This window comes from Pogona vitticeps, chromosome 5 (assembly GCF_051106095.1).
Source record: "Pogona vitticeps strain Pit_001003342236 chromosome 5, PviZW2.1, whole genome shotgun sequence".
In the NCBI taxonomy this organism is placed as follows: Eukaryota; Metazoa; Chordata; class Lepidosauria; order Squamata; family Agamidae; genus Pogona; species Pogona vitticeps.
In genome coordinates, this window is record NC_135787.1 from 70491080 (window position 1) to 70514689 (window position 23610).

Here is a 23610-nt window from a genome sequence, read left to right on the forward strand (position 1 = left end):
GGCAGAATACCAAGAATGTGGGAGTGGGTTGGAAGAAAGGAAGTAAGGGGGAAAGGGGGGGGGGCTGAGTACAGCCTAGGAAGGACATTTTTTTTCTCTTCCAAAGAGACCTTTGAGAATGTCGTTGTTTTGTATGGAGAGGTTCCAGTGACAGGTTTGTCACGATGGCTTATTATTCTGGTTTTAAGTTATGAATATTAATATGCTGGAGTTATAATTACATCTATTTTTAATTTATCTAGGAAAGATGCTGTGTACACTGTATCTTAGATGTTAATTTTTCCCCCTTCTCACCGGCAGAATCTTACACGCAGAAGCAAGAATGTGGGTGATTATGGATATGAACAAAAATTAACGTTGAGCATCCGTTCAGTGGGAGTTAATGATTCTGGAGCTTACACGTGCCAAGGAAGCAACCCTTTTGGAACATCCAATGTCACTATAACCTTGAAAGTACTAGGTAAATAGTAATACTGCAAACATATAAGATTTTTGTGCCATAGGGAGAGCGATTAGTAGATATGTGTGCTTAGTTGTCACATCCCACTCCCCTACCCCACAAGGAGATGCGATGATCACTAGAAATACATACAGCTTATATTTAATGTTATGATTACAAACAAAGCAGTTTTACAACACAGAAACACTGATATGTGAAAACAAGATCCTGCATTGAAGAATTAACCCTTGAGTTGCTAGCTACGTGTTTTCTGTTTGCTTATTTTCATTTGTAAGACACTGATCAAATAAGTTTTTGGACACTGTACAATTACAAATATAGAAGGATAAACAAAAACAAAACACTGCAGTGAAGCCAAGATGATAAAAATCCAGAGCCAACTTAATAAAAAATAAATTGCAAAGCCAACTGGACGGAATATCTCTTTTTTAAAAAAGAACTTTACCAGCCCAAATATCAAGAGCTACAACCACTAACATATAAGAAGGATGTATTATTATTATTATTATTATTGTTGTTGTTGTTGTTGTTGTTGTTTGTGGTGGTGGTAGTTACATAATGCTTCTTCTGAGCATTGCTGTGCATGGAGGATCAAACTTAAAAATTAGGAGTTAAGTCCTAAAAATGTGAAGATGAAGTGATACCATTATCATCATCATTGCTTCTACTGCTACTGGTAACAGAAGTAGTAAAGACATTACTATCAGTGCAAGCGCAGCACAATACTATACTAGTCATGTCCCCATTTTGAGATGCTGTTTATATGCACATGGCTTCCAACAGAATCAAGTCCTGCATGCTGGGCATTCTTGTTCATGGGAAAGCCCCATGCAGTTGGCCCTACCCATTAAGTTGTATGATTCCAGCACAGCCATGTCACCACAGGATCACAGCAAGGACTAAATCAATGGAACCTATTTCTGAGTAGACAAGCATAAGATTGCCCTGTAAGCCTGGAAAGCCATCAAGGATAAGAAAGGAGCCATAGTATACAACCTAAGGAGCTGGGGGACCTCACTGGAAGGGCTTTCCTGGGAATATTGTCTCTGCAACCAGGAAGACCCTTCTCTGTGCTTTAATATGTGTCCACTTTCTGAATAGAAAGCACACGAGATAAAGCCTCATCTGGTAATGGGGAGGGGAGGAACATATGGGAGAACCTACTCCCTAAGGTATGTTGGATTGTGCCCAAAGAGCACATTTTCGGATGAAAGCTTTGATTTCCAGGGCTCACTTAAAAGCTTGATCCATTGTCTCTCTCACACACTCTAGATTAGTTCCATCAAGAGCTATCAGAGGTGCTTACATTGTGCTGTTTATTAACATGCTTTCCTGAAAAGCCACCCCTGAGTGCTGGATTCCTGTGACTCGTAGTCCTTTTTAAATATTAAAATTACCATAAGTGCTAAACTGATTAGGAACATATTCATGTGCTGTAATTAGCGGCAGCATTCTGAACATGTCTTTATCCATAATTGGCAAAAAGGTTTTTCCCACCTCCACCTTCCCCCTTCCCCCAGCTTCCTCTGCTTCTTAGATCGTATAATTTCACAAAGGAAATACACGCATCGTAGCTTTTACACTGCAACATTTCTTCATTATTTGCTTATTCCATAAGTAAATTCATTATCAGCTTTAAAATCTACCAACATAGGCCCAAAAATATAATGCTTGTTCATTACACTGGTGCATAAATGGTTTATTTAGCTGGTTGTTTGGATTTGATTGCCTGAGATCAGGGGTGTGACTGGACAGCCAAATTATCCTGGTCTAGATCAACCTACGCTGTGCTAAACAGGGTCACTTTCGGTTGTGGTGTATCATTTGGGACTCTTCTGACATCCATGTGCAAGGATGGGCTAGTTTTGGGGCAGGAAAATGCACCACACTGCAAGTGATTATATTTGGCTCCTTCTCCCTTTAAAGGCAAAGAAAAAGACAGAAAATAATAACCAAAAATGACCATTATTATTTATTATTATTATTATTATTTATTTGATTATTTGACCATCCTTCTTGTCCCCTCCTGTCTCCTCCTCTGTGGGGGAGCAGGAGGAAGTTTTCAATTTAAACAAAAAATTTAAGTGGCATAACAAGTCAGTGTGGTCTAAAAGGACTTTTAAAACAACGACTTTGCTTCCTCTCTCTCCCCCACCCTATGCTGTAGAGGGAGAAAGCTTCCAATTTCCCAAGATCATGAAGCAGGTTATGCAGAGTGGCAGCTTAAGCCACCCACTTGGGTTTGATGCCAGTGATCACACATGCTAGAGCTGAACCAAAAATAGAGCAGTCCAATTCACACCAAAATAAACCCAGTAGTCCCTGACGGACCCCCAAAAAAGGTACAGGTAGGCATGGATCAGGGATGAGGTGGTTTGTGATGGCCATCGTCATCATGTGACTGCTGGGAAAAGGAACTACCCAGCCCTTCCCCAAATTGGACCAAACTGCAAGACAAATTCTCATCCAGGGGCACCCCAAGATGCTTGAATCAGGATCTTCTGCCATACTAATCCCCTGCTGGATTTAATTTAGTCTCTGGGATTCCTGTACTTGTACTACAGCCTTTGAAGACTAATTTATTTATTTATTTATTTATTTATTGGACTTATATACCGCCCCATAGCGCTACAAGCACTCTCCGGGCGGTTTACAATTTTTAATTATACAGGCTACACATTGCCCCCCCAGCAAGCTGGGTACTCATTTTACCGACCTCGGAAGGATGGAAGGCTGAGTCAACCTTGAGCCGGCTACCTGGGATTTGAACCCCAGGTCGTGAGCACAGTTTTAGCTTGCAGCACAGCGTTTTAACCACTGCGCCACGAGGCTCTAAGCAAGACCTTTTAAATTAGTGGCCTCCATTCTATTTATGGAATAGAATATGGGATACTATCCTTAGGGAGACTGACTAGGCCTGATTGTTTTGCATGTCTATTAAATAGCAGGATCCAACAAAGCTGATAATGGCTCTGCTTATCTTAGTTGAACAAAGTTGAATAAAGGAGTTCCCCGGGCCTCAAGCATGTGCTCTGAGAACATGTGAACAATTAGCTGGGGCAAGTTGCATAAACCTTATGCAAACACCAGTAGGATTCCAGCTGTGGATTTAGGCAATTTCAATGTCAAGAGTTGGGTATGGCTTATTTTACTGCTGGCTTTCTGACATTATTGTAATATGGGTTTTTATTATTAGATAGTTTATTATTTTATGTTGAACTTTGTGGCATTTATATGGCTATTTTATATCCAGCTTCAAAAAAGCTGGATATAAGTCAAATAAAATGAGCATAGAAGCAAATCCGGCCACAGGTCCTGATGATTTCGTGTATGCAGAAATCACTGGCTAGATCTCACCTTGTCCTAGAAATTGCACAAAAAGGCAGGAGCCCTTCATGAAACATAAAGAGTTACTGCTCACCATATTCAGTCAAATGTCATTGGCACTCAGTTGTTCCTGTAGCTGATAAGGCTTACTTGTCTACAGGTTTCAATTTATAACATGCTTTGTCTCTATAGTTTCCTTATTCCATTGACCTTGCATTTAATTGTACTTGCTTTAGGCATCAGAAAGATTTCAGAAAATGCTTCTTTCTTTTTTCTTTTTTGTTCTCTCCGTATTACAACCACCAGGTGAAGGATATGTCAGTTTGTCATCTTCAACTAACACAACTCTGTATGTCAACGATGGAGAAAACCTAGATTTAATAGTAACATATGAAGCATATCCAAAACCAGAAGAAGAAGTATGGATGTATATGAATGAAACCTTACAAAATTCATCTGATCATTACGTGAGAGTCACTAATATAGACAAAAACAGGTAATGCATCACACAGCCCAGCATATTTTTCCGGGGCAACTGGGATGGATGTCTTGTCAAGAGTGGGGGGGAGGGGAAGTACCATGGGATATTTATAACAATTCCCAATAACTTTTAGAGATGATGAATGGAAACTAAGAGCACAGAAGTATGTCCAAAAGAAATTAGGAAAAAATGACTTTTCCAATTCTTTATCAGTTATTTGCCAGACCTAATAACTACAGGTAAGGACATGTTTAGCAGGCATGTGTTTCTCTTCCCTTCTCTTGGCAGAAGCAGGTGAAACAGAAGTGGCTCAGCCAACAAGCACAGCTACTGGCACGGGTGGTGTTCATTTCCCCAACAATGTTCATGGGGCACCAATATAGTATAGCTCCAATGGAATGGAATGCCAGGGTCCCAGAAGCATTCTGAGGGAGTTGAAGTGGTGGCTTCTAGCTGTAGCCATGTACTCGAGCACTGGCGCCTGCTAGTTTTCCTTTGCATAGTGCCGAGATAACTTTTGTATGTAGGTGGTATAGCCCAGTGGTTCTTAACCTTTGTTACTCGGATGTTTTTGAACTGCAACTCCCAGAAACCCCAGCCAGCACAGTTGGTGGTGAAGGCTTCTGGGAGTTGCAGTCCAAAACTCCTGAGTAACCCAAGGTTAAGAACCAGTGGTATAGCCAACCTTTGTGGTCACTGGTCAGCTTCCCAGAGGACTTAGGTCCGAGAGTTCTAGCGTCTGACACTGGGACGGACTAAATTAAGCAGTGATACATCCACCCTTATCTGAAGACAACAAGCCTATACTTTTTTTTCTGGTGGGAATGGAGTACCTAACCTAAGAATACACATTGCAAGGAAAACACCGTCCCATTAGCCATAAAGGCACCACAGGTGAAAAGACGTATTCGAAATTGATGAGTTCTTATAGCCAGGTTAGTGGCTTCAAGCTTACATTTACATCAGGGAAAGCATGCCTTCGTGATGTAACAGCAAACCCAGAGACCTTTTCCAAAATAAATAAGACAATTGGCAAATTAGTCCAGAGTAGCTCTACTTAATGTCCTGGACAACCCAGATGGCCCCCATCACCTCCTGGCAAATAGAAGGGGAAGATATGGAGGTGGTGACAGATTTTACTTTCTTGGGCTCCATGATCACTGCAGATGGTGACAGCAGCCATGAAATCAAAAGACGCCTGCTGCTTGGAAGGAAAGTGATGACAAACCTAGACAGCATCTTAAAAAGCAGAGACATCACCTTGCCGACAAAGGTCCGCATAGTCAAAGCTATGGTTTTTCCAGTAGTGTTGTATGGAAGTGAGAGCAGGACCATAAAGAAGGCTGACCGCCGAAGAATTGATGCTTTTGAATTGTGGTGCTGGAGGAGGCTCTTGAGAGTCCCTGGACTGCAAGGAGAACAAACCTATCCATTCTGAAGGAAATCAATCCTGAATGCTCACTAGAAGGACGGATCCTGAAGTTGACGCTCCAAATACTTTGGCCATCTCATGGGAAGAGAAGAATCCCTGGAAAAGACCCTAAGGTTGGGAAAGTGTGAGGGCAAGAGGAGAAGGGGACAACAGAGGACCAGATGGATGGACAGTGTCATCGAAGCCACCAACATGAATTTGACCAAACTCCAGGAGGCAGTGGAAGACAGGAGGCGTGCTCTGGTCCATGGGGTCACAAAGAGTCAGACAAGAGTTAACAAGTAAACAACAACAACAAGCTCTACTTATGGCAGTTTAGTCCAGTGCAGCTCTACTTAACTTTGCTTAAGTAGCATGTAGGTGTTAAGGCTGATTGAAACAGAGTATTTTTTTTCTCCCCACATAGGGCCAGTTGTAGTGCTCACACTCATTCATAAAACCTCTCCTCTCTTCCCTTCTATTCTCATCTTTTTTCTTCTCTAAGAAATCAGCATCTTTTTCCAGAACAGATAAAAATTAAAGTTATTCTCTATGCTGGACTTTGGTGTTTGTGTGTACATATTTACTAGATTAACCCTTAACACTAAAAGCTTCTGACCTGAATCCTTTTCAGTGTCGTTTTACTCCATTCCTAATCTGCTTTGGAAATCAACTATCTTTCTATAAATTCTTTGGAAGATGTCAAAGAAACCATTTAAAACTGATCCTCTGTGCTGGACTTTGGTTTGGTTTGATTTTTTTAGTCCATTAGCACTAACACTGAAAGCTTCTAATTGGAGCCCTTTTCAACAGAGGTTTACTGCCCATTAGACATGGGCACTTCGTATTCATATTGAAGGGATAGGAATATGAAGTGCAGCACCATAGGTGCCATGGTGGTCTGTTCCCACCCCCCAGAAGCAGCCCGGTCCACTCAGTGGGCTCCTCACAGTGCGCATAGCCATCAGCATGGTCATCACACCAATCATGGAAGTATTCCCTCTGGCACTTTCCCACCTTTTCCCTCAGCTGACTGCTCAGTAGCTGAGCAGTCAGCTGTGGGACTTATCTTCCTGCCTCCTCACTGGAGTGGTCGGCTGTGGGGAGAGGTGGGGAAGCACAGATGGCCGTGCTTGCCATGCGGAGCCTGGTGAGGTGGACCGGGCTGTTTCTGAGGGGTGGGAATGGGCTGCTATGGCATCTGTGGTGCTGCACTTTGCATTCGTATCCTCTGGATAGGAATACAAAGTGCCCCTGTCTACTCCCCATCTAATCTCCTTTAGAAATCAGCTGTTTTTTTTATACTAGCCTGTGGGGAGGGGGAGAATCCCTGAAATTCTTTCTAAAAATGATCTTCTGTGCTGGATTTTTGTGTTTGTATGTGTAAGCTTGTGATCCAAGAAATTCTGGCTGTCTGAACTCTGGGAAACGAAGGGAAATAAACTAACCAGCTAATCTCTGCTATCACCTGGAGGTGATTTAAAAAAAAAATAGAAAGCCAACAGGGGTTTTTTTGGTCACTCTTTCTCATTGTAGCTACCAATTTGAGGCTTTTGTTGTCTAGGTGGTGGGAAAAAAGCAATATCATCACAGAGTCATATAGGGAGACAAACATTCCACCTGGATTAGCCTTCAGTTTGTTTATTTTTCCCCTGAACTCGAAGAGGACTTGCCACACATTCTTAGAAATTTTTACTTAACCCAGTCTTAAATATTTTTATTTAGGAGTAAGTTTCACTGTGTTTGTTGAGATTCTCTTCCCAGTAAGTGGGTTTAGAGTTGTTGCTTTAGCATCATTTAGCCTCCCAGCATACAATATACTTGTGATGGATCAGCTTCCAGAGTATCAACTTGTTGATAGGGACCTGGTGAATTCTACACAGTGTCTGAAGCATCAGTTACTCTTTTGAAGCCGATGATGTCATCAGCCGCAGTGATGTTTCACAAATACGTCATTTCCAATTTCTTCCCTAAAGGCCCTGAGACCCCCCTGTAACCCCTTTCATTGTAGAGAACCCACAGGGGCTGCAGATGGGAGGGGTAACTCTTTAATTTCTGAACGTTGCCACCATTAGGAAAGCTATCCTTGCACCAAATTGTGATTTTCAGGAATTAAAGCAAAGTGTGCTGCTTATACTGTATACTGCTTAAAGCACTCCGGGTGGTTTACAGTTTAATTATACAGACTACACATTGCCCCTCCAGCAAGCTGGATAGTCATTTTAGTGACCATGAAAGAATGGAAGGCTGAGTCAACCTTGAGCCAACCCAAGCCCTTCAGGACTGAGCAGAGTTTTGACTGTTGTGCTGCAATTTAACCACTGCGCCACAAGGCTCCTCTCTAATTAAAAGAGTCCCCCTTCCCATCCTGCAGCCTACATGTGTTCCCTACCATGAAGGGAGTTTCAGGGGAGTCCTGGGACCTTTAGGAGAGAAATTAGAAATGATTTATTTCTCAAAAACGACATAATCAACCAGCATATGGAACAAAATTTCAGCCAGTGACTGCTGTGCTTTGTGGACCTTAAATTTTAAAGTATGAACCTACTTAATGCCCAGTGTTCTTACTGTTGCATTAAATTGCTGAGACTCAGACTCTTGCATTTGTGTTGACTGATGCTAACACTTGCTTGTGCTCTCTGCTGTCACAAAACTGCATCAGTACATAAAAGGAATAGCATGTTGATTCAGGCACTCTTGAACAGCTTTCCATGTAGTGGCTGTAATGTAGCAAAGTTGTTGTTTTTGAAAGAACGATATAGCCCCCAATCGTGGTCTTCAGTGCAACAAAGTATAAGGATCATTGGTTGTTCTGGGTTTTTCGGGCTCTTTGGCCATGTTCTGAAGGTTGTTCTTCCTGACATTTCGCCAGTCTCTGTGGCCGGGCATCTTCAGAGAACAGGAGTTCTGTCCATGCGCGAGCCTGAAAAACCCACAACAACCATTAGATCCTGGCCATGGAAGCCTTCACGAATACATAAGGATCGTTGTCTGAATAATCAATATAATTTCACTAACACCCTGTGATACCAATTGGCCTTTCTGTTGGTACCGTGAAGAGTAACATGAGTAGTAAAATTGCATTTCTTCCTCCTTCTGCAGATATTCTAGTGAGCTTCATCTTACTCGCCTGAAAGGAACAGAAGGAGGCATTTACACATTTTTTGTGTCCAATTCAGATGCCAGCTCCTCTATAGCATTTAATGTCTATGTCAACAGTAAGTAGAAAAGAGCAGCCTACAATATTGTTGTATCACAGATCGTTCCACTTGTCTAAAACAAAATGCACATACCAGATGTTACAGTCCCATGCCTGGAAGATGGTTTGCAAGTTGAGAGCAAGGCCAAAGGTTGTTGTTCAGATATCATCCTTCCAGAGTGCTGCCCATTCTTTTAGAACTTTTTAATCAAGAATCTTCTTCAGAATCCCACAGCCAGCATAGACAATGGCACAAAAATTGATCAGAACATAGGTGAGGCTAGCTAAGTATGTCACAAATAGCCATATATTTTCTTAACCACTATAAAAGAGGATGTCTCCATGTGCCAGAAAAATGGCCAACTGCTGTGAAATTTTTCATCCTTACACAAGAGAGGAAAGACTAGCCCTCTTCCTCATCAGCAACAGCATCAGGGGGGGAGAGTTATATTTTTGCACAGAATGCAAGTTTTCACAAATCTGTGCAGTTTGTGCAAAATATAACTCTTCCCCCCTTCTTACACTGTTGCTGCATTTTGTGCAAAGAAAACTATTTTCACCACAGAAGTTCCAAAATGCATGTTTTTAAAGAGCAAAAATTATTATAATCTTTCTCAGCAGGGAGAAAATCTTTTTAAAAATTCATTTTCATCTCGAAGAATGAGATAAGTGAACATATACTGTATATTCTTCATACTACCAAGTGTGGATATGTTTCCCTCCTGGTGTCTCTCAATGCCTGAGGAGAAGCTGGCTGGATGCACTCCACTGTTTTTAGCTGTCCCCAAAATTAGAAGATGAAGGTGCTAATGGGTATATATTGCTCACTGCTCTAGCTACAACAAATTAATTATTGAACATTTCATTGCGCTGTTTTGCATACCTTCATCTTCTTGTCAATAATCAGCTATTAAATGCTTTAAATCTCTAATTTCATTAGTTTATTAAGTGCTATTGAGCTACTGTCAATATAGATTTCAAGATAGCTTAATGAAGTTACTCTCCTACTGTTGCATCTCAATAGTCATCCCTTCTGCACCATTGAGTTTGTTTACATTGCTTTTATTGCCCATATCTTTTCCCTCCTAATTAGCAGAAGCTAATAGATATGGTGCCGATATGTGTTTTTGCTATAATGTGCTGGGGAAGAATCTGCAGCCCAGGGCCCAGCCTTTTGGATCGCTGTGCCAAAGGTAAAGCACATACGGGCCAAACTGCACATGGAATAAGCACAGGTTGCTGTCCTCTGAAGATGCCGGCCACAGAGACTGGTGAAACATTAGGAAGAAGAACCTTCAGGACACGGCCAAAGAGCCCGAAAAACCCACAACAACCAACAGAGTTTTCCCTTGAGTGCAGGATTTTTGTCTCATACACAACAAGTATAGATCTCTTGATGTGGAGCAGAGCCTTATCAAAGGAAGCATATGGGCTTTAATCCACCCATCCCTGTTCCTACCTTAAACAGATACCCACATTTTCTCTTGACAGGACGAGAAGTAGCTCTCATTAAAGTTGGACCTTTAGTTGGGTCCTGTCTGTACCACCTTTGCCAGCTTCCTTTTGCCTCTATTTGGGATCTTGCATCATATTGTTTCCATTATAAGAGTATCTGGTTGGATAGGAAGTTTTGGCTATGATATTTGGCTAATCATATTGTCACCAAGGGATGTAGAGAGAGAGAGAGAGAGAGAGAGAGAGAGAGAGAGAGAGAGAGTGTTGTTTGTGAGTTTGTTTGCTGTTTTTGTTCTGTTCGTTTGCTTGGCTAGGTTAGTAGTTGGAGCAGATTGTGGTAGGAGCTTTGATGAGCTAATGCAGGCTTGTGCAGAAGTGAAACAGATGCAGACAAGAGGAACCAAGGTGATCAATGGGCTCTGTAGAATCACTGATTGGAAATCTTGACACCCTCACTCTGAGTCATGTACGACACCCTCACATCTGAAAGAAATGGGTTCAGATGTGAAAGAGGCAGGCAGGGAATAGTCTGGCTTGCCCTAACATATAAGGCAAGAATGGGTCCCAAATGGTTGTAAAGCAACACCTACCTCCTTAGAGTCTCATACTTAGTTTGAAGAATGACTGTATATCTCCATAATATTAAGCACAAATAAAGTAATGGTCTCATCTCTTCCTGCTGGGTGCAGGTATGAATCGGTTAAAGAATTTCCAAAATTATGATGGGGTCCAGAAAGGATCAGAAGGGAACCCAAGGAGAAGAAGACATGAGATGAAGCAGGAGATCATAAAGATCACCTCAAAGGGAAACGAGTTCTATGAGCCAAACTGGATCACCACTTCTGAATGGATGATTGTTTGCGAAATGAGTTGAAGGAAAGCAGCAAAAAGTCTTGTAGCACCATGTGGTACAATATTTATTCTGCACAGGTTTTTTATGGACCTAGCCCCGCTTCATCAAATGCCACAAGCTTCTTGGTTGCTTTTCCAGCAACAGACTAACACAGCGATCCCTCTTGAAAACAGATCTTAATGAGACACTTGAAATGTATTCTAAACTTAGGACAACTGAGAAGACATGCCAGTCTGTAATGTTTAAAATCCATCTTTGAAAACCTGCTTCCAAAGCCAAGATGAATAAATAGTTGAATCTGTATCTTGGCAATAAGGTTCAGAGCTCCATTTAAACTGAGCGACAGTTCCACAAGGAGGACTAGCAATAGTTGGCTGAGAAGCATTATGGTTCACCTCAGCAAAATGAATGTTGTTGCTTTTGGGTAGCTTGGTTAACATTGTATGTATTACAGAAAACAGCCGATGCTGGAGTTCTCATTAAGGGATAGCCCATGAATATGTTCTGGGGTGACAGAGGTATGAAAAACAGCTAATCTTAATTGTTAACAAACTGTAACATGCAGCTACCAGCCTGGGATTCAGTCTAGTGGCTGGTTACATTTTATCTTTATGTTTTCAGAAATCTGCAGTCCTCCATGTTGATCCCTACTCATCTGTATGCCACAGTTGCGTAACACAGTTCATAAGGAGAAACATTACACAAATTTCATGCAACTTCAGGTCCCATGGGGAGGCTCTCTCAGCCTATTTAGAGGACCTGCAGTCAAGTGCATAATACAGCAGGAATGCAGATGGATTTGATGGTTGGGGCACACGTTCTCTCCCAAATATCTGGGAGATGGAGGGCTCTGTCCAGCCCACCACCTATCCTAAGTACCAATGAACCCCTTGCAACTTCAGCCTGAAATATACATCAGAGAAATGCCATTTTATGTTTTTTTTTCCTCATCTTGTGGCATTGTTTGAAAAATCCTTCTCACAGTTCACCTCCAGGATGTAAGGAGATTCAGCAAGAATATAATACAAATACAGAACTGTAGGGATTCATACATGTTCAAAACGTTTATGTCAAATCAGCATTCCCAGAATGTGTATGCTGAATAGACTGTCAGGAGGGGCTCATCTCTATAATCTCAGTGTCACTCTGTTCTATTTATTTATTTATTTATTTATTTATTTATTTATTTATTTATTTATTTATTTATTTATTTATATCCCGCCTATCTGGTCGGTTAAGACCACTCTGTTCTACAGATAGCAGTCTGAAGGCATGGACTATTATTTTTTTTTTCTTTGTGTAGTCCTTTCCCTTCTAACCACTCAGGCTCTGTGTTAAAGTTGCCACAAAAATTTTGCAAATGTGAAAAGCACTGTGTGTTCTGGCACAGTTCAGGGCATTATACAGAAAACAAAAGACAGATGTAATACTGAGGTGGGGGGGAGCTAGCTTTTGTGCCTTTTGAGATTTCTTTCTCTGACAACTGAAACTGTGGTCAGCATTCTGTGATCTGCCTGGAATTCCTTGAAGATTTGTGATTGTGTTGGTGTGAGCGGACTACGTTCATTTTACACTGTTATTGTGTCCCCAGTGCTGAAGACTGGCTACATTTAGGTGGCCTGGTCCCTCAAGAGCAGATACACAGTCCACCACCAGGACCATACTTGACATCTTGGTAGAATCAGTCAGAGCAAGTATGCCATGACCACAGCAGTGTAGGACTTTGTGGAGGATTTTTACCTGCGTCTTGATTAAAATTTGGGCCAAGGAAAATTGATTTGCTGACTGGACATTTGTTTTTCATGAAGCAACACTTGTGACTTGCCTAGGATGATTGTGGCACAAAAACGTTTTGACAGAATGGATTTAAATGGCTTCATCTTCTGAACGTACAGAAGTTTCTGAGCTATTGTTAAGGGAAACCAGAACAAACTTTGGCTTGCGATTTTATATTGTGGAGAGAGCAACAAGCTAGCTTCCCACATTTTCATGGGATACTTAGAAATCTAGAGTCCTGGTTTGTTTATTGCTGCCACTGACAGGAGTAACAAAGCCACTTTGGGTCCCTTGTTGGGAGAAATGCGGCATATAAATAAAACTAATAATAATAATAAAGCCAGCATGAATGGGCTTTTTGCACGAGTACACAGTTCATACATAATAGCAGGACCTCTCTGGACTTTTGGTGTAGTGTAATCATATCTTCTCTTAGCTTCTGTTTCTCAGGTAGCAGAGTGACTTGACAGACAAATTATGGCAATAAATGGAGAATACTAGTTAATGACAAGGACTGTTTGCCAGTTAAATAAATAAAACAGCTTTCAACTTGCCTGAAACTATTTTCCCTGACCAGGATGTTACTGGTGATTGCCTCTGGTGCTCACCTGACTCATGAGGCAAATCAGCCCAGGCAATTTTGCAAAATGGTTGGTTGGCTTGATTTTTTTTGACAGAAATATTATATGCAAATAGAGAGATAAGGAAGAGAACATTTTCAGTTCTTGTAGCACCACAGTAGGCAATCCATGAGCCTCCAGATTCCATTGGAATACAGCTCCCACTAGCCGTAGCTGATATAACAAGTGATGAAGAATGGTGGGAGTGGCAGTCCACAACAATATCTGGACAGGCACATCTTCAACATCACTGCTATAGCAGATTTCACATTTGGATGGTGAGGAAATACGAATGCATACAGAATTTAGTGGTCTTCATCCACAGCCTCCAGAGATATAAATGGTCCATGTTCTTACAGTTCTATTCATGTTACAGTCAAATACCTGATTTTTCTCAACATTAAGTTTTTCCACTTACAGTTTTCCCTTTGTAGATGAGGATTTATACTGACAGTGAGTGTCAAGACTTACACATGGATGTTTCCAAGGTATATTTGCCTTGGTTCCTGTTAGAGCTGTCCAATTCCTCCATTAAACAAATCCTTACAGGATGTTAGGGATAAGTCTGTCAAAAGTTTTTCCTTGGTGTACTGGTTCTTCTGAAAAATTTTCAAAGACAGCTAACATAAATGTCTGTAAATCTTATTTATAGCTGCTGTCTCTTCTTGGGCACAGATAATAATCCTTTAAAAACAACAGTTCTGTTATTTCTTAAGTGCAATAAAGTGTATTGCCTTGGGAGCAGCAGCAGCATAACAAGAAATTAATTTTAATTTCATATGTGGCCCTCTAGATGCTGTTCAACCACAACTGCCCATCATTTGTAGCCAGCATATTTAAATGGTGAAGGATGATGGGAATTTTTATCCAGTCACATCAAGAGAATGGTTATCTTCCCTCATCCCACTCAAGAAGTAGAGTTATCATCTATGCTATTGTTCTGTGCTGTCAAGATGGTTCTGATTTATGTTGACTCTAATAGATTTTTGAGGTATATTAGAGGTTCAGGGAGTGATTTACTACTGTCACCCCTTGGTGAGTTTCCATGGCTGCATAGGGATTTGAAATAGTCCAGCACTCTATTGATGATGCCACGTTGGCTCTCATTGATCAACTAGGACATACCCCCAAAATACAAAACTCTTGAACAGGCAATTCGAAATGCTTGGGGAAAGCCCAATCAGTGCATACAGTTATCTTTGCAGGAAATGTTTTCACATTCAGAGAGAGAGAGAGTGAGAGAGAGAGATCATTAGCAAGAGATGTTCAGGTATGATGATTTTAGACATGCGAAGAGCTACAAGATGCCCACCTATTATGACTTAATGGAAAACCACTTTTTAAAAAGAGGGGTTAAACAATTTCTTTGAATTTCCTTTTACATCCTCTTCACTCTACTCAATGCTAAGGGGAGTGTGTGGATGCAGTGGGTGGGAGATGGATTGAATCCCCCTTCTTTTTGCTTGTTTTTGATTCTTGCCAACAACTTTTTGGAGAATAAGAGAGCCATGGATGGATGGATGGATGGATGGATGGATGGATGGATGGATGGATGGATGGATGGATGGATGGATGGATGGATGGATGGATGGATGGATGGATGGCTTGTTGCCTTTTTCCCAGAATAGGAGCACAAGGCAGCTTACAAACTGATGTTCAAACCATAGGAAATTAAAACGCAATTAAAAAAATTCATCATTTTATTAAAATGGTATTAAAATTAAAAGACTTAAAATCACTTGATTAAAGCCACCAATAGTAGTTTACTTTAGGGGGGGGGAAGAAATGAAATGACCGGCACATCGGCTAAGATGTTATGATTCAGGCTTATAATTGCTGAAGGTCTCCATGAACGACAACAGCAGCAACAACAAAAAGCCCCTGCCTGCTGCTAGGACAGGAGGGAGAGGGCAAACTTCACCTCTCTTAGTATGGAGTTCCATTATACAAAGTGACCATAAACGAGGGAAGCCTGACTTTCAAGTGCTGTTATCGGGGTATCCGTGGGTCAAGTGTATAAAATGCTGTGAGCACCAACACCATAAGCATTGTAAAGATGAAAATCAGGGTTTCTGCTCCTGTGTGCAGTGTCGTCCTCATGCCTGTTGTGCAGTGTTTGCACAGATGGAGGTTCCACAGTGCTCAGTAGGCCTTACTTGCAAGCAAGTGGACACAGGATTACACCCTTTGGCTGACACCTTACTTGCAGTGTGCATTCCCCACACATTGAAGTAGAAAGATACCATTAAACACAGATCCACAGAATGTAGCTATCATGCCTATTTATTTTCAGCCAAACCAGAAATCGTCACTTCGGAGAGACTTGGCAATGGCATGCTTCGTTGTGTGGCTGCAGGCTACCCTGCCCCTACAGTGAACTGGTATATTTGCCCAGGACCTGAGCAAAGGTGAGTAGATGAATCATTGTTTCATTTGAGTTTCAAGTTTTGAGTAGACTGAGTACATTTTTATACTAAGTAACATTTCTGTGATGTCTGAGTGTTGATCATAAATACTTGCAGTTCATATAATCAGCACCAGTTATTCAAATCAGAGCTTGGAAAAATAACTTTTTATGGGATGATATAGTCAGGTGAAAAAGAAAGTACGCCCTCTTTGAATTATGTGGTTTTATATATCAGGACATAATAAAGATCATTTGGTCCTTTGCAGGTCTGAAAATTAGGTAAATGCAACCTCCGATGAACAACACCACATGACATACTGTATTACACTGTGTCATGATTTATTTTACAAAAATAAAGCCAAAATGGAGAAATGCTAAGTACATGATTCAGTACCTTGTAAAACCACCTTTAGCAGCAATAATTTGAAGTAATCATTTTCTGTATGACTTTTATCAGTTTCTCACATCATTGTGGAGGAATTTTGGCCCTCTCTTCTTTAGAACATTGCTTCAGTTCATTGAGGTTTGTGGGCATTTGTTTATGTACAGCTGTCTTAAGGTCCTGCCGCAGCATTTCAATCAGGTTGAGGTCTGGACTTTGACTGGGCCATTGCAACACCTTGATTCTTTTCTTTTTCAGCCATTCTGTTGTAGATTTGCTGGTGTGCTTGGGATCATTGTCCTGTTGCTTGACCCAGTTTCAGCCAAGCTGTCAGACAGATGGCCTCACTGTAGAATACTTTAGTATACAGAGGAGTTCATAGCCAGCTCAATGACTGCATGGTCCCCAGGTCCTGTGTCTGCAAAACAAGCCCAAATCATCACCCCTCCACCATTGTGCTTGAAGGCTGGTGTGAGGTATTTGTGCAGATGTGCTGTGTTTGGTTTTCACCAAACCTGGCACTGTGCACTGTGGCCAGACATCTCCACTTTGGTTTTGTCTGTCCAAAGGACATTGTTTCAGAACTCTTGTGGTTTGTCCAGATGCAACCTTGCAAATTGAAGCCATGCTGTCATGTTCTTTGTGGAGAGAAGAGGCTTTTTTTCCTGGCATCTCTTTCAAACAAACCATATTTCTTCTTGTCTTTTTCTAATTGTACTGTCATGACTTTTAACATTTCACATAACTGAGGCCTGTGGTATCTGAGATGTAACTCTTGGGTTTTGCTTTGTTTTGAAGTTGTTGTTTTTTCAATTTCTCTGAGCATTGCACAGTCCGACCTTGGGGTGGATTTAATTTGGACATCCACTCCTGGGAAGATGGGAAGAATGGCAACACTTGTTTTCCACTTGTGAATTATCTTCCTCACTGTAGAATGATTGACTTTACATTGTTTGGAAATGGCCTTCTAACCCTTCCCAGATTAATAGGCAGCAACAATTGCTTTTTTATTATCATTGCTGATGTGTTTCCTCCTTAGCAATCTGTTAACATACACCTGAATGCTCCAGACCAGCAAACTGATAAAACTTTGGCGTTTATAGAGGTGGACACACTTGCTGAAGATCAATTACTTAAGGGCATTTGGTTAGCAGCACCTGACTGGTCCTTAGCCTCTTAATTCCTATGGAAGCAAAAAAAGGGGGGGGGTGTTTATCATTATTTGAACTTATTTTTGTAAAATAAGTCATGACCCGGTGTAAAATGTCATGTGTTGTTGTTCATCTGAGGTTGTATTTGCCTAATTTTCAGACCTGCTAAAGACCAGATGATTTTTATTATGTTCTTATACGTAAAACCACAGAATTCAAAGGGGATGTACTTTTGTTTTCATGTTATTGTAGCTACAGAATTTCTCAGCCAGCATCAGCCTTGCTCATAAGTGAGAGTCACTGGGGGTCTTGCCAGTTGAGGGACTCCAGGTATTCTAAAAGAATGTTTTGGAATGCTATGGTTTAAACATAACATACCCATTGGGCTCTGCAAAATAGATCAAGGAATGTAATTGGTTTCCTCTAATGGTCACTGGAGAGATGAGTAGCACGAAAGATGAGGGGGCATTGCCCTCTTCTCCAATCCCTTCAAGTAGCCTGTTGCCTCGTTCTGTTGTCACAGGAGTTATGTGCCAGCCATGCACAGTTGCAAAGATATGTACAGCTGTGCTTGAATAGTGCATCAAACTAGCTCTGCAAACAGCACCACTGGAAGAGGAAGCCAGAAACAACATCAGGTATGGGGCAGCAGGAATGCTGCCATTCCCACTCATATGGCTAGGAGGGGTTAAATTAAACAACGTTAATTTCCATTTCCCCCTTGGTGGTCAATCCAGGAGGTCTTCCCTTCCTAGCACTCACAACTCACTTTATTTTTTTACAGAACATTCTGTTCTTTGCTTCTTGTACTTGAAGGAGTCACTGTAATTTCTGACTCACATTAAGGGCCAAATCAGTCTTTGGAGGACTTGCACCCACTTACAACTGGGCTATTCTTGGCTCTAATTATTTAACCCTGTAGAATGACAATTACAAAATAGGTTCTGTGTATGGCTACTATCTTTGGGATTTATCATGTAATAACACAATTTTCCAAGACACAGTGTAATTAGATTTCCATTTACACACAGTAGATTATATGGTAAATGTGTCTTGTAAGCTTGGAGCAAAGAAAAGAATTAACTACAAAGGTAATTACCAAGTTTCTAAGAAGATTGTATGTACTTCCAGTGCAGGTAAAGGATTTGCAAACAGGATTATAAAATACTTGCTTATTTTGACAGCGTTCTTAGCATTATTGCTAGCAGATAATACAATTCTTTGTGAATCATTTTTCAATACTTATTTTTCTCTTGGTTTTCTCCTGAAATACACATTTGTCATCAACAATGGCAACATTTCTCAAATCAGTATGTATGCTTCATCCTAAAGGGATTTTAAATTGCAGCATCACAATATATAATGAGAAAGAGAAGAAAGAGCTTTTACCAATGTTTTCTAGGGTGGCCAACATCAGGAACAGCCACCTTTTGGAAATGTTACCTTTTAGACCAATGCTAGCAAGGGAATCACTGGAAGGACAGATCCTGAAGCTGAGGCTCCAATACTCTGGCCATCTCATGAGAAGAGAAGACCCCCTGGAAAAGACCCTGATGTTGGGAAAGTGTGGAGGCAAGAGGAGAAAGGGATGACAGAGGATGAGATGGTTGGACAGTGTCACTGAAGCTACCAACATGAATTTGTCCCAATTCCAGGAGTCAGTGGAAGACAGGAGGGCCTGGCATGCTCTGGTCCATGGGGTCATTAAGAGTCGGACACGACTTAATGACTAAACAACAACAATAGAGGAAAAACCAGGAAAACTAGGACCCAGAGCACCAAAGTGATAAAATACCACACAGCTTACAGACTAAAAGTTGTTCCATGAGGACACATACATTAACAGAAAAACCAAGTAACATTAAAAATCAGAACCAGCTTCTGATTTAATTCAATATCATAGTTGTGCTTTTAGTCAGGAATGAGAGAGTGCAGAGAAAGAAAGCTGTTGCCAGGGGTCTGGATCATCAATGAACTAAATAATACCCCACCACATCCTGATCCCTGTTGGAATGTTGGCAATCTGTGAAGTTTCTCAAGGTTTTTCAAATGTGGTTGTCCCAGGAAAAGAACCTACCTCCCATATGATAAGAATCCATATTGCTGAAACCAGACATTTCTTTGAATCTATAAAAATACTGGACTTAGAAATTGTAGAAAATACCTGAAATCCATGTGATGTAAAGATAAAAATATAAAAAACAAAAACAAAAAAAACAACAAACAAACTAAAATTGGAAAAAAAAATCCTCTGGTCCATGGGGTCACAAAGAGTCGGACACAACTAATGACTAAACAACAACAAAAGCAAGGGGATTGGTGCTGGGATTTATAGTCCAAAAATATTTTGTCCAAGTCTGGGAAATTTCCATTCTGTTCCTAATTATATGAGTTGATTAAGTGTGTTGCTCTTTGTGCAATGGGTAGGCAGGCAGCCAGAGTACACATACTGTTTGTGTGATTTCTGGCTTACACTGTGTATACAAACAGGATCCTGGCCACTGGTTTTCAGACCTCCCTGGTTTATTGTTCCTTACCACATGTGCTGGTATAGGCGGTCTGATCATTGCTATTTCGTTCTTCTGGCCAGCAGGAATGGTTTCAGCAAGTACATCGTCATCAGGATTTCTGGTTTGTTGTTGTTGTTGTTTAGTTGTAAAGTCATGTCCGACTCTTTGTGACCCCATGGACAAGAGCATGCCAGGCCCTACTGTCTTCCACTGCCTCCTGGAGTTGCCATGGTCTTAGTTTTTTATATATATATATTGAGCTTCAGACCATTTTTTGTGCTCTCCTCTTTCACCCTCATTAAGAGGTTCTTTAATTCCTCCTCATTTTCTGCCATCAGAGTGGCATCACCTGCATATCTGAGGTTGTTGATATTTCTTCCGGCAATCTTAATTCCGGTTTGGGATTCATCCAGTCCAGCATGATGTATTTGGCATATAAAATAAGCAGAGAGACAATATACAGCAGGGGTCAGGGAACTTTTTTACCTTTTACCCCCCAAAAAACTTATATAAGCTGACATTACCCCCTTGATTTTTCTCCATATATTTAAACAAGCTTGATGAAGCCACCCTTTTTCCCCACCTTAATTCAGGCCTTGCCTGTTCCTTTTTTCATAGTTTTGAGTCAGTCTCTCTCTCTCACACACACACATACACACATCCACCCACCCTCTCTCTCTCCATCCATACATTTTCTACATACATTTTCTACATACTGTACATTTAAATAAGCTTGATGAAGCCCCCCCCCCCGGTCTCTCACATCTTCCTTCCCTTCCTTCCCTCATTAACTGGATCCTTTCCCTCCTCCTGCTTGCTTGCAGTCATCTCTGGTGGAAGCATTCATTCACAAGCCCCGGATTGGTTGGCTGCCCAGGACTATTCCACAGCTGTAACCAATCAAGCAGGTTTATCTCCGATCTCTGAAAGAATGGATTTACAAGTGCCCTCCTACAACCAAGGAAGTAACAGGGAGAGGTGGCTTACAATTTGAGGTTTGGCTGCAGGGGGTGGGGGTGGGAGGGACGGGGTAGCGCTCTGCTCATTACCCCCAGAATTTTCACTTTTACCCCATTTGGGGTAATTTACCCCTGTTCCCAGACCACTGATATACAGTCTGGTTTGTTACTCCTCTACAATCTGAAGTTTGAAAACAGGATTTGAAACTGGATTATGATTCCTGCCAAAGTTGGGAGTAGGCAGGAGCTAAGTTTATGTGTAACACTGAGCCTTTTTCATGCTGGTAAGGTCCTACTTACTTTAAGCCCTTCTGCTGATGGACAGAGCCAGACAAAAGCTATTGGGCAGTGTGCAGCAGTATGTCTGAATGAATGATAATTGAGGATTCTTCAGAATCCTTGTTCTGTGCAAACACAGCCAATGTGTTGGCACAATATATATATTGTTATAGAAAATGTATACACACTATGCATATAGTCAGTTTCCCAGGTTATTTCATCCAAGTGAATTGTTTCTTCCAGATGTTCAGATTCACAAAACATTTCTCCAGTGGATGTGAGAACCAGCCATAATGGGTCACCCTTTCCTTCCTTTGGAAAGATAGTTGTTGAAAGCACCATTGATGCCAGCATGTTTAAAAACAATGGCACAATCATATGTGAGGCTTCCAATGCCATTGACAAGCGGACAGCTTTTTTCAACATTGAAGTTAAAGGTAACAAACAGAATGTATAATGTATATTCTGCTTATAATACTGTAAACTCTTTGCTGCAATGAATAGCTTTTGCCTTTTACCACAACGCACCATGTCCCATTCTGGGGCTATCAATGAATAAAGAAATTTATTTTTCTTCTTCATAATAACTTTATCTTCTCTATTCCAAAGGTTGGGGTTAACTATTTTGAGATAACAAATTCATTCTTTTTTCTGATTAATGACAGAATATTTGTTGTAGTGTAACAAAAGAAGGGCTAACTTTATTTCACAGTTACAGTGCAACTGTCCCTCTTATGTTACTTTCATCATTATTTTTTTTATCAAGTAGATCCTATTGACTACACAAAGATCTGTTTCCTTCTTGTTAAATTGACAAAAGGATAAAATAATTCATCCACATTCCAAAATTACTTTGCATAGTAAATCCCACTAGAGTAGGCCCATTGAATCAATAGGGATTTGATGAGCAACTTACTATGCTGAGTTAAGTGACAATTGGAGTAGACAGATCTGAATGGCAGAGTAATTAATTGCACTTAGAATTGTCCCGTTTGAATCAGTGGAACTACTGGAAGAATTGACTAACCAAATTCCCACTGATTCAGTCAGCCTAGTCTAGTGTGATTTACTATGCTAAGCAAAAGGGTTTTGGCCATTGTAACACTTTAAAGACTAAGAGTTTTATTTTGGTGTGACCTTATTAATTTTGGTGTGAGCTTATCAAAATTTACTTCTTCGGACACAGAAGTGCAAATACATGTCCAATATTTATATGCATCCCCATGGCTAGGTGAGAATGTTGATAATAGGCAATAGTTTACAATAGTTTAACACAGGATTTTGCACAAATTTTTCACATCTTAACCTGAAAATTGTGTTCCGATATGTCAACAAAAGCACATTAAGATGCATTTTAGAATGATGCGGTCTTTCTACTGCCAGGTATTGGTGAGTACACTCTTGTTAGTCCCCCACACAGTCTGAATCAACTACCGAATGGTAAATCAACACTTGGGTAATCCCTTTGAGTTACTGTGCACTACAGTCCAGCATTGGAAAGAGCCAAGGGTCAGATTCATGTTCCATTTTCTTTGTTCAGATCTTGAGCCAGGTTATATTTTTGTGTCTCTCTTTCTAGAACAAGTCAGTACCCATACCCTTTTCACTCCTTTATTAATTGGCTTTGGAGTCGCAGCAGGATTGATGTGCATTACCGTCATTGTGCTTATGTACAAATATCTCCAGGTAAGGACTGTATATAGCTAGACTGTCCATCAGCTGTTTATGTGCCTAATATTCATAGTCCAAGCTCTTACAATGTTCACAACTATTTTCCAGAAGCCCAAATATGAGGTCCAGTGGAAGGTAGTGGATGAAATAAATGGGAACAACTATGTTTACATAGACCCAACACAGCTTCCTTATGATGACAAATGGGAGTTTCCAAGAAACCAGCTATGTTTTGGTTAGTTTGTACTCATTTGATTTTGCTAGCAATTAAAAGTAAGCAGGTTCCTACAGTGATATGCCATCAGAATTGTTTTGGCCATTGGGTAGAACAGTGTAAGAATGCTAATTTTTGTGCAGGTAGTTTAAGAAACTCATTACCCTTTAAAACAAAGGTCAGCAGAGCAAGCTTAAGCAAGGACGGTAATTGCTGAGTCCAGCATACTGAGTACTGTATGGGCTGGTCCTCCATGTGGTCCATTTCCTGAGCTTTTAAAATTCAGTTCTGCAAGTTGTAGTCGAAAAAAGTCATTTTCCAAGCCTTGCTTGTATCTTTCTGTCTGCCACAGGCAGTAGTTTGGGGACTAAAATAACAGTTCTGGTTGTGCTGGAGATTGTGCTTATCAGAAAGTGGCATAGCTTTTCTGACTCCTTTTCGATTTCATGGGATAA

The 23610-nt window shown here is 40.8% G+C and overlaps 1 protein-coding gene across 1 annotated transcript in view; it reads left to right on the forward strand.

Moving 5' to 3' along the window:
• Positions 1-23610, forward strand: part of KIT (KIT proto-oncogene, receptor tyrosine kinase) — a 103898-nt gene that overhangs the window by 59518 nt on the left and 20770 nt on the right. The window contains exons 5-11 of the mRNA XM_073001249.2: positions 301-460; positions 4094-4283; positions 8782-8897; positions 15876-15990; positions 21514-21707; positions 22850-22956; positions 23050-23176. Of these exons, the coding sequence (XP_072857350.2) occupies positions 301-460; positions 4094-4283; positions 8782-8897; positions 15876-15990; positions 21514-21707; positions 22850-22956; positions 23050-23176 (1009 nt within the window). The remainder of the gene's footprint in view (positions 1-300; positions 461-4093; positions 4284-8781; positions 8898-15875; positions 15991-21513; positions 21708-22849; positions 22957-23049; positions 23177-23610) is intronic.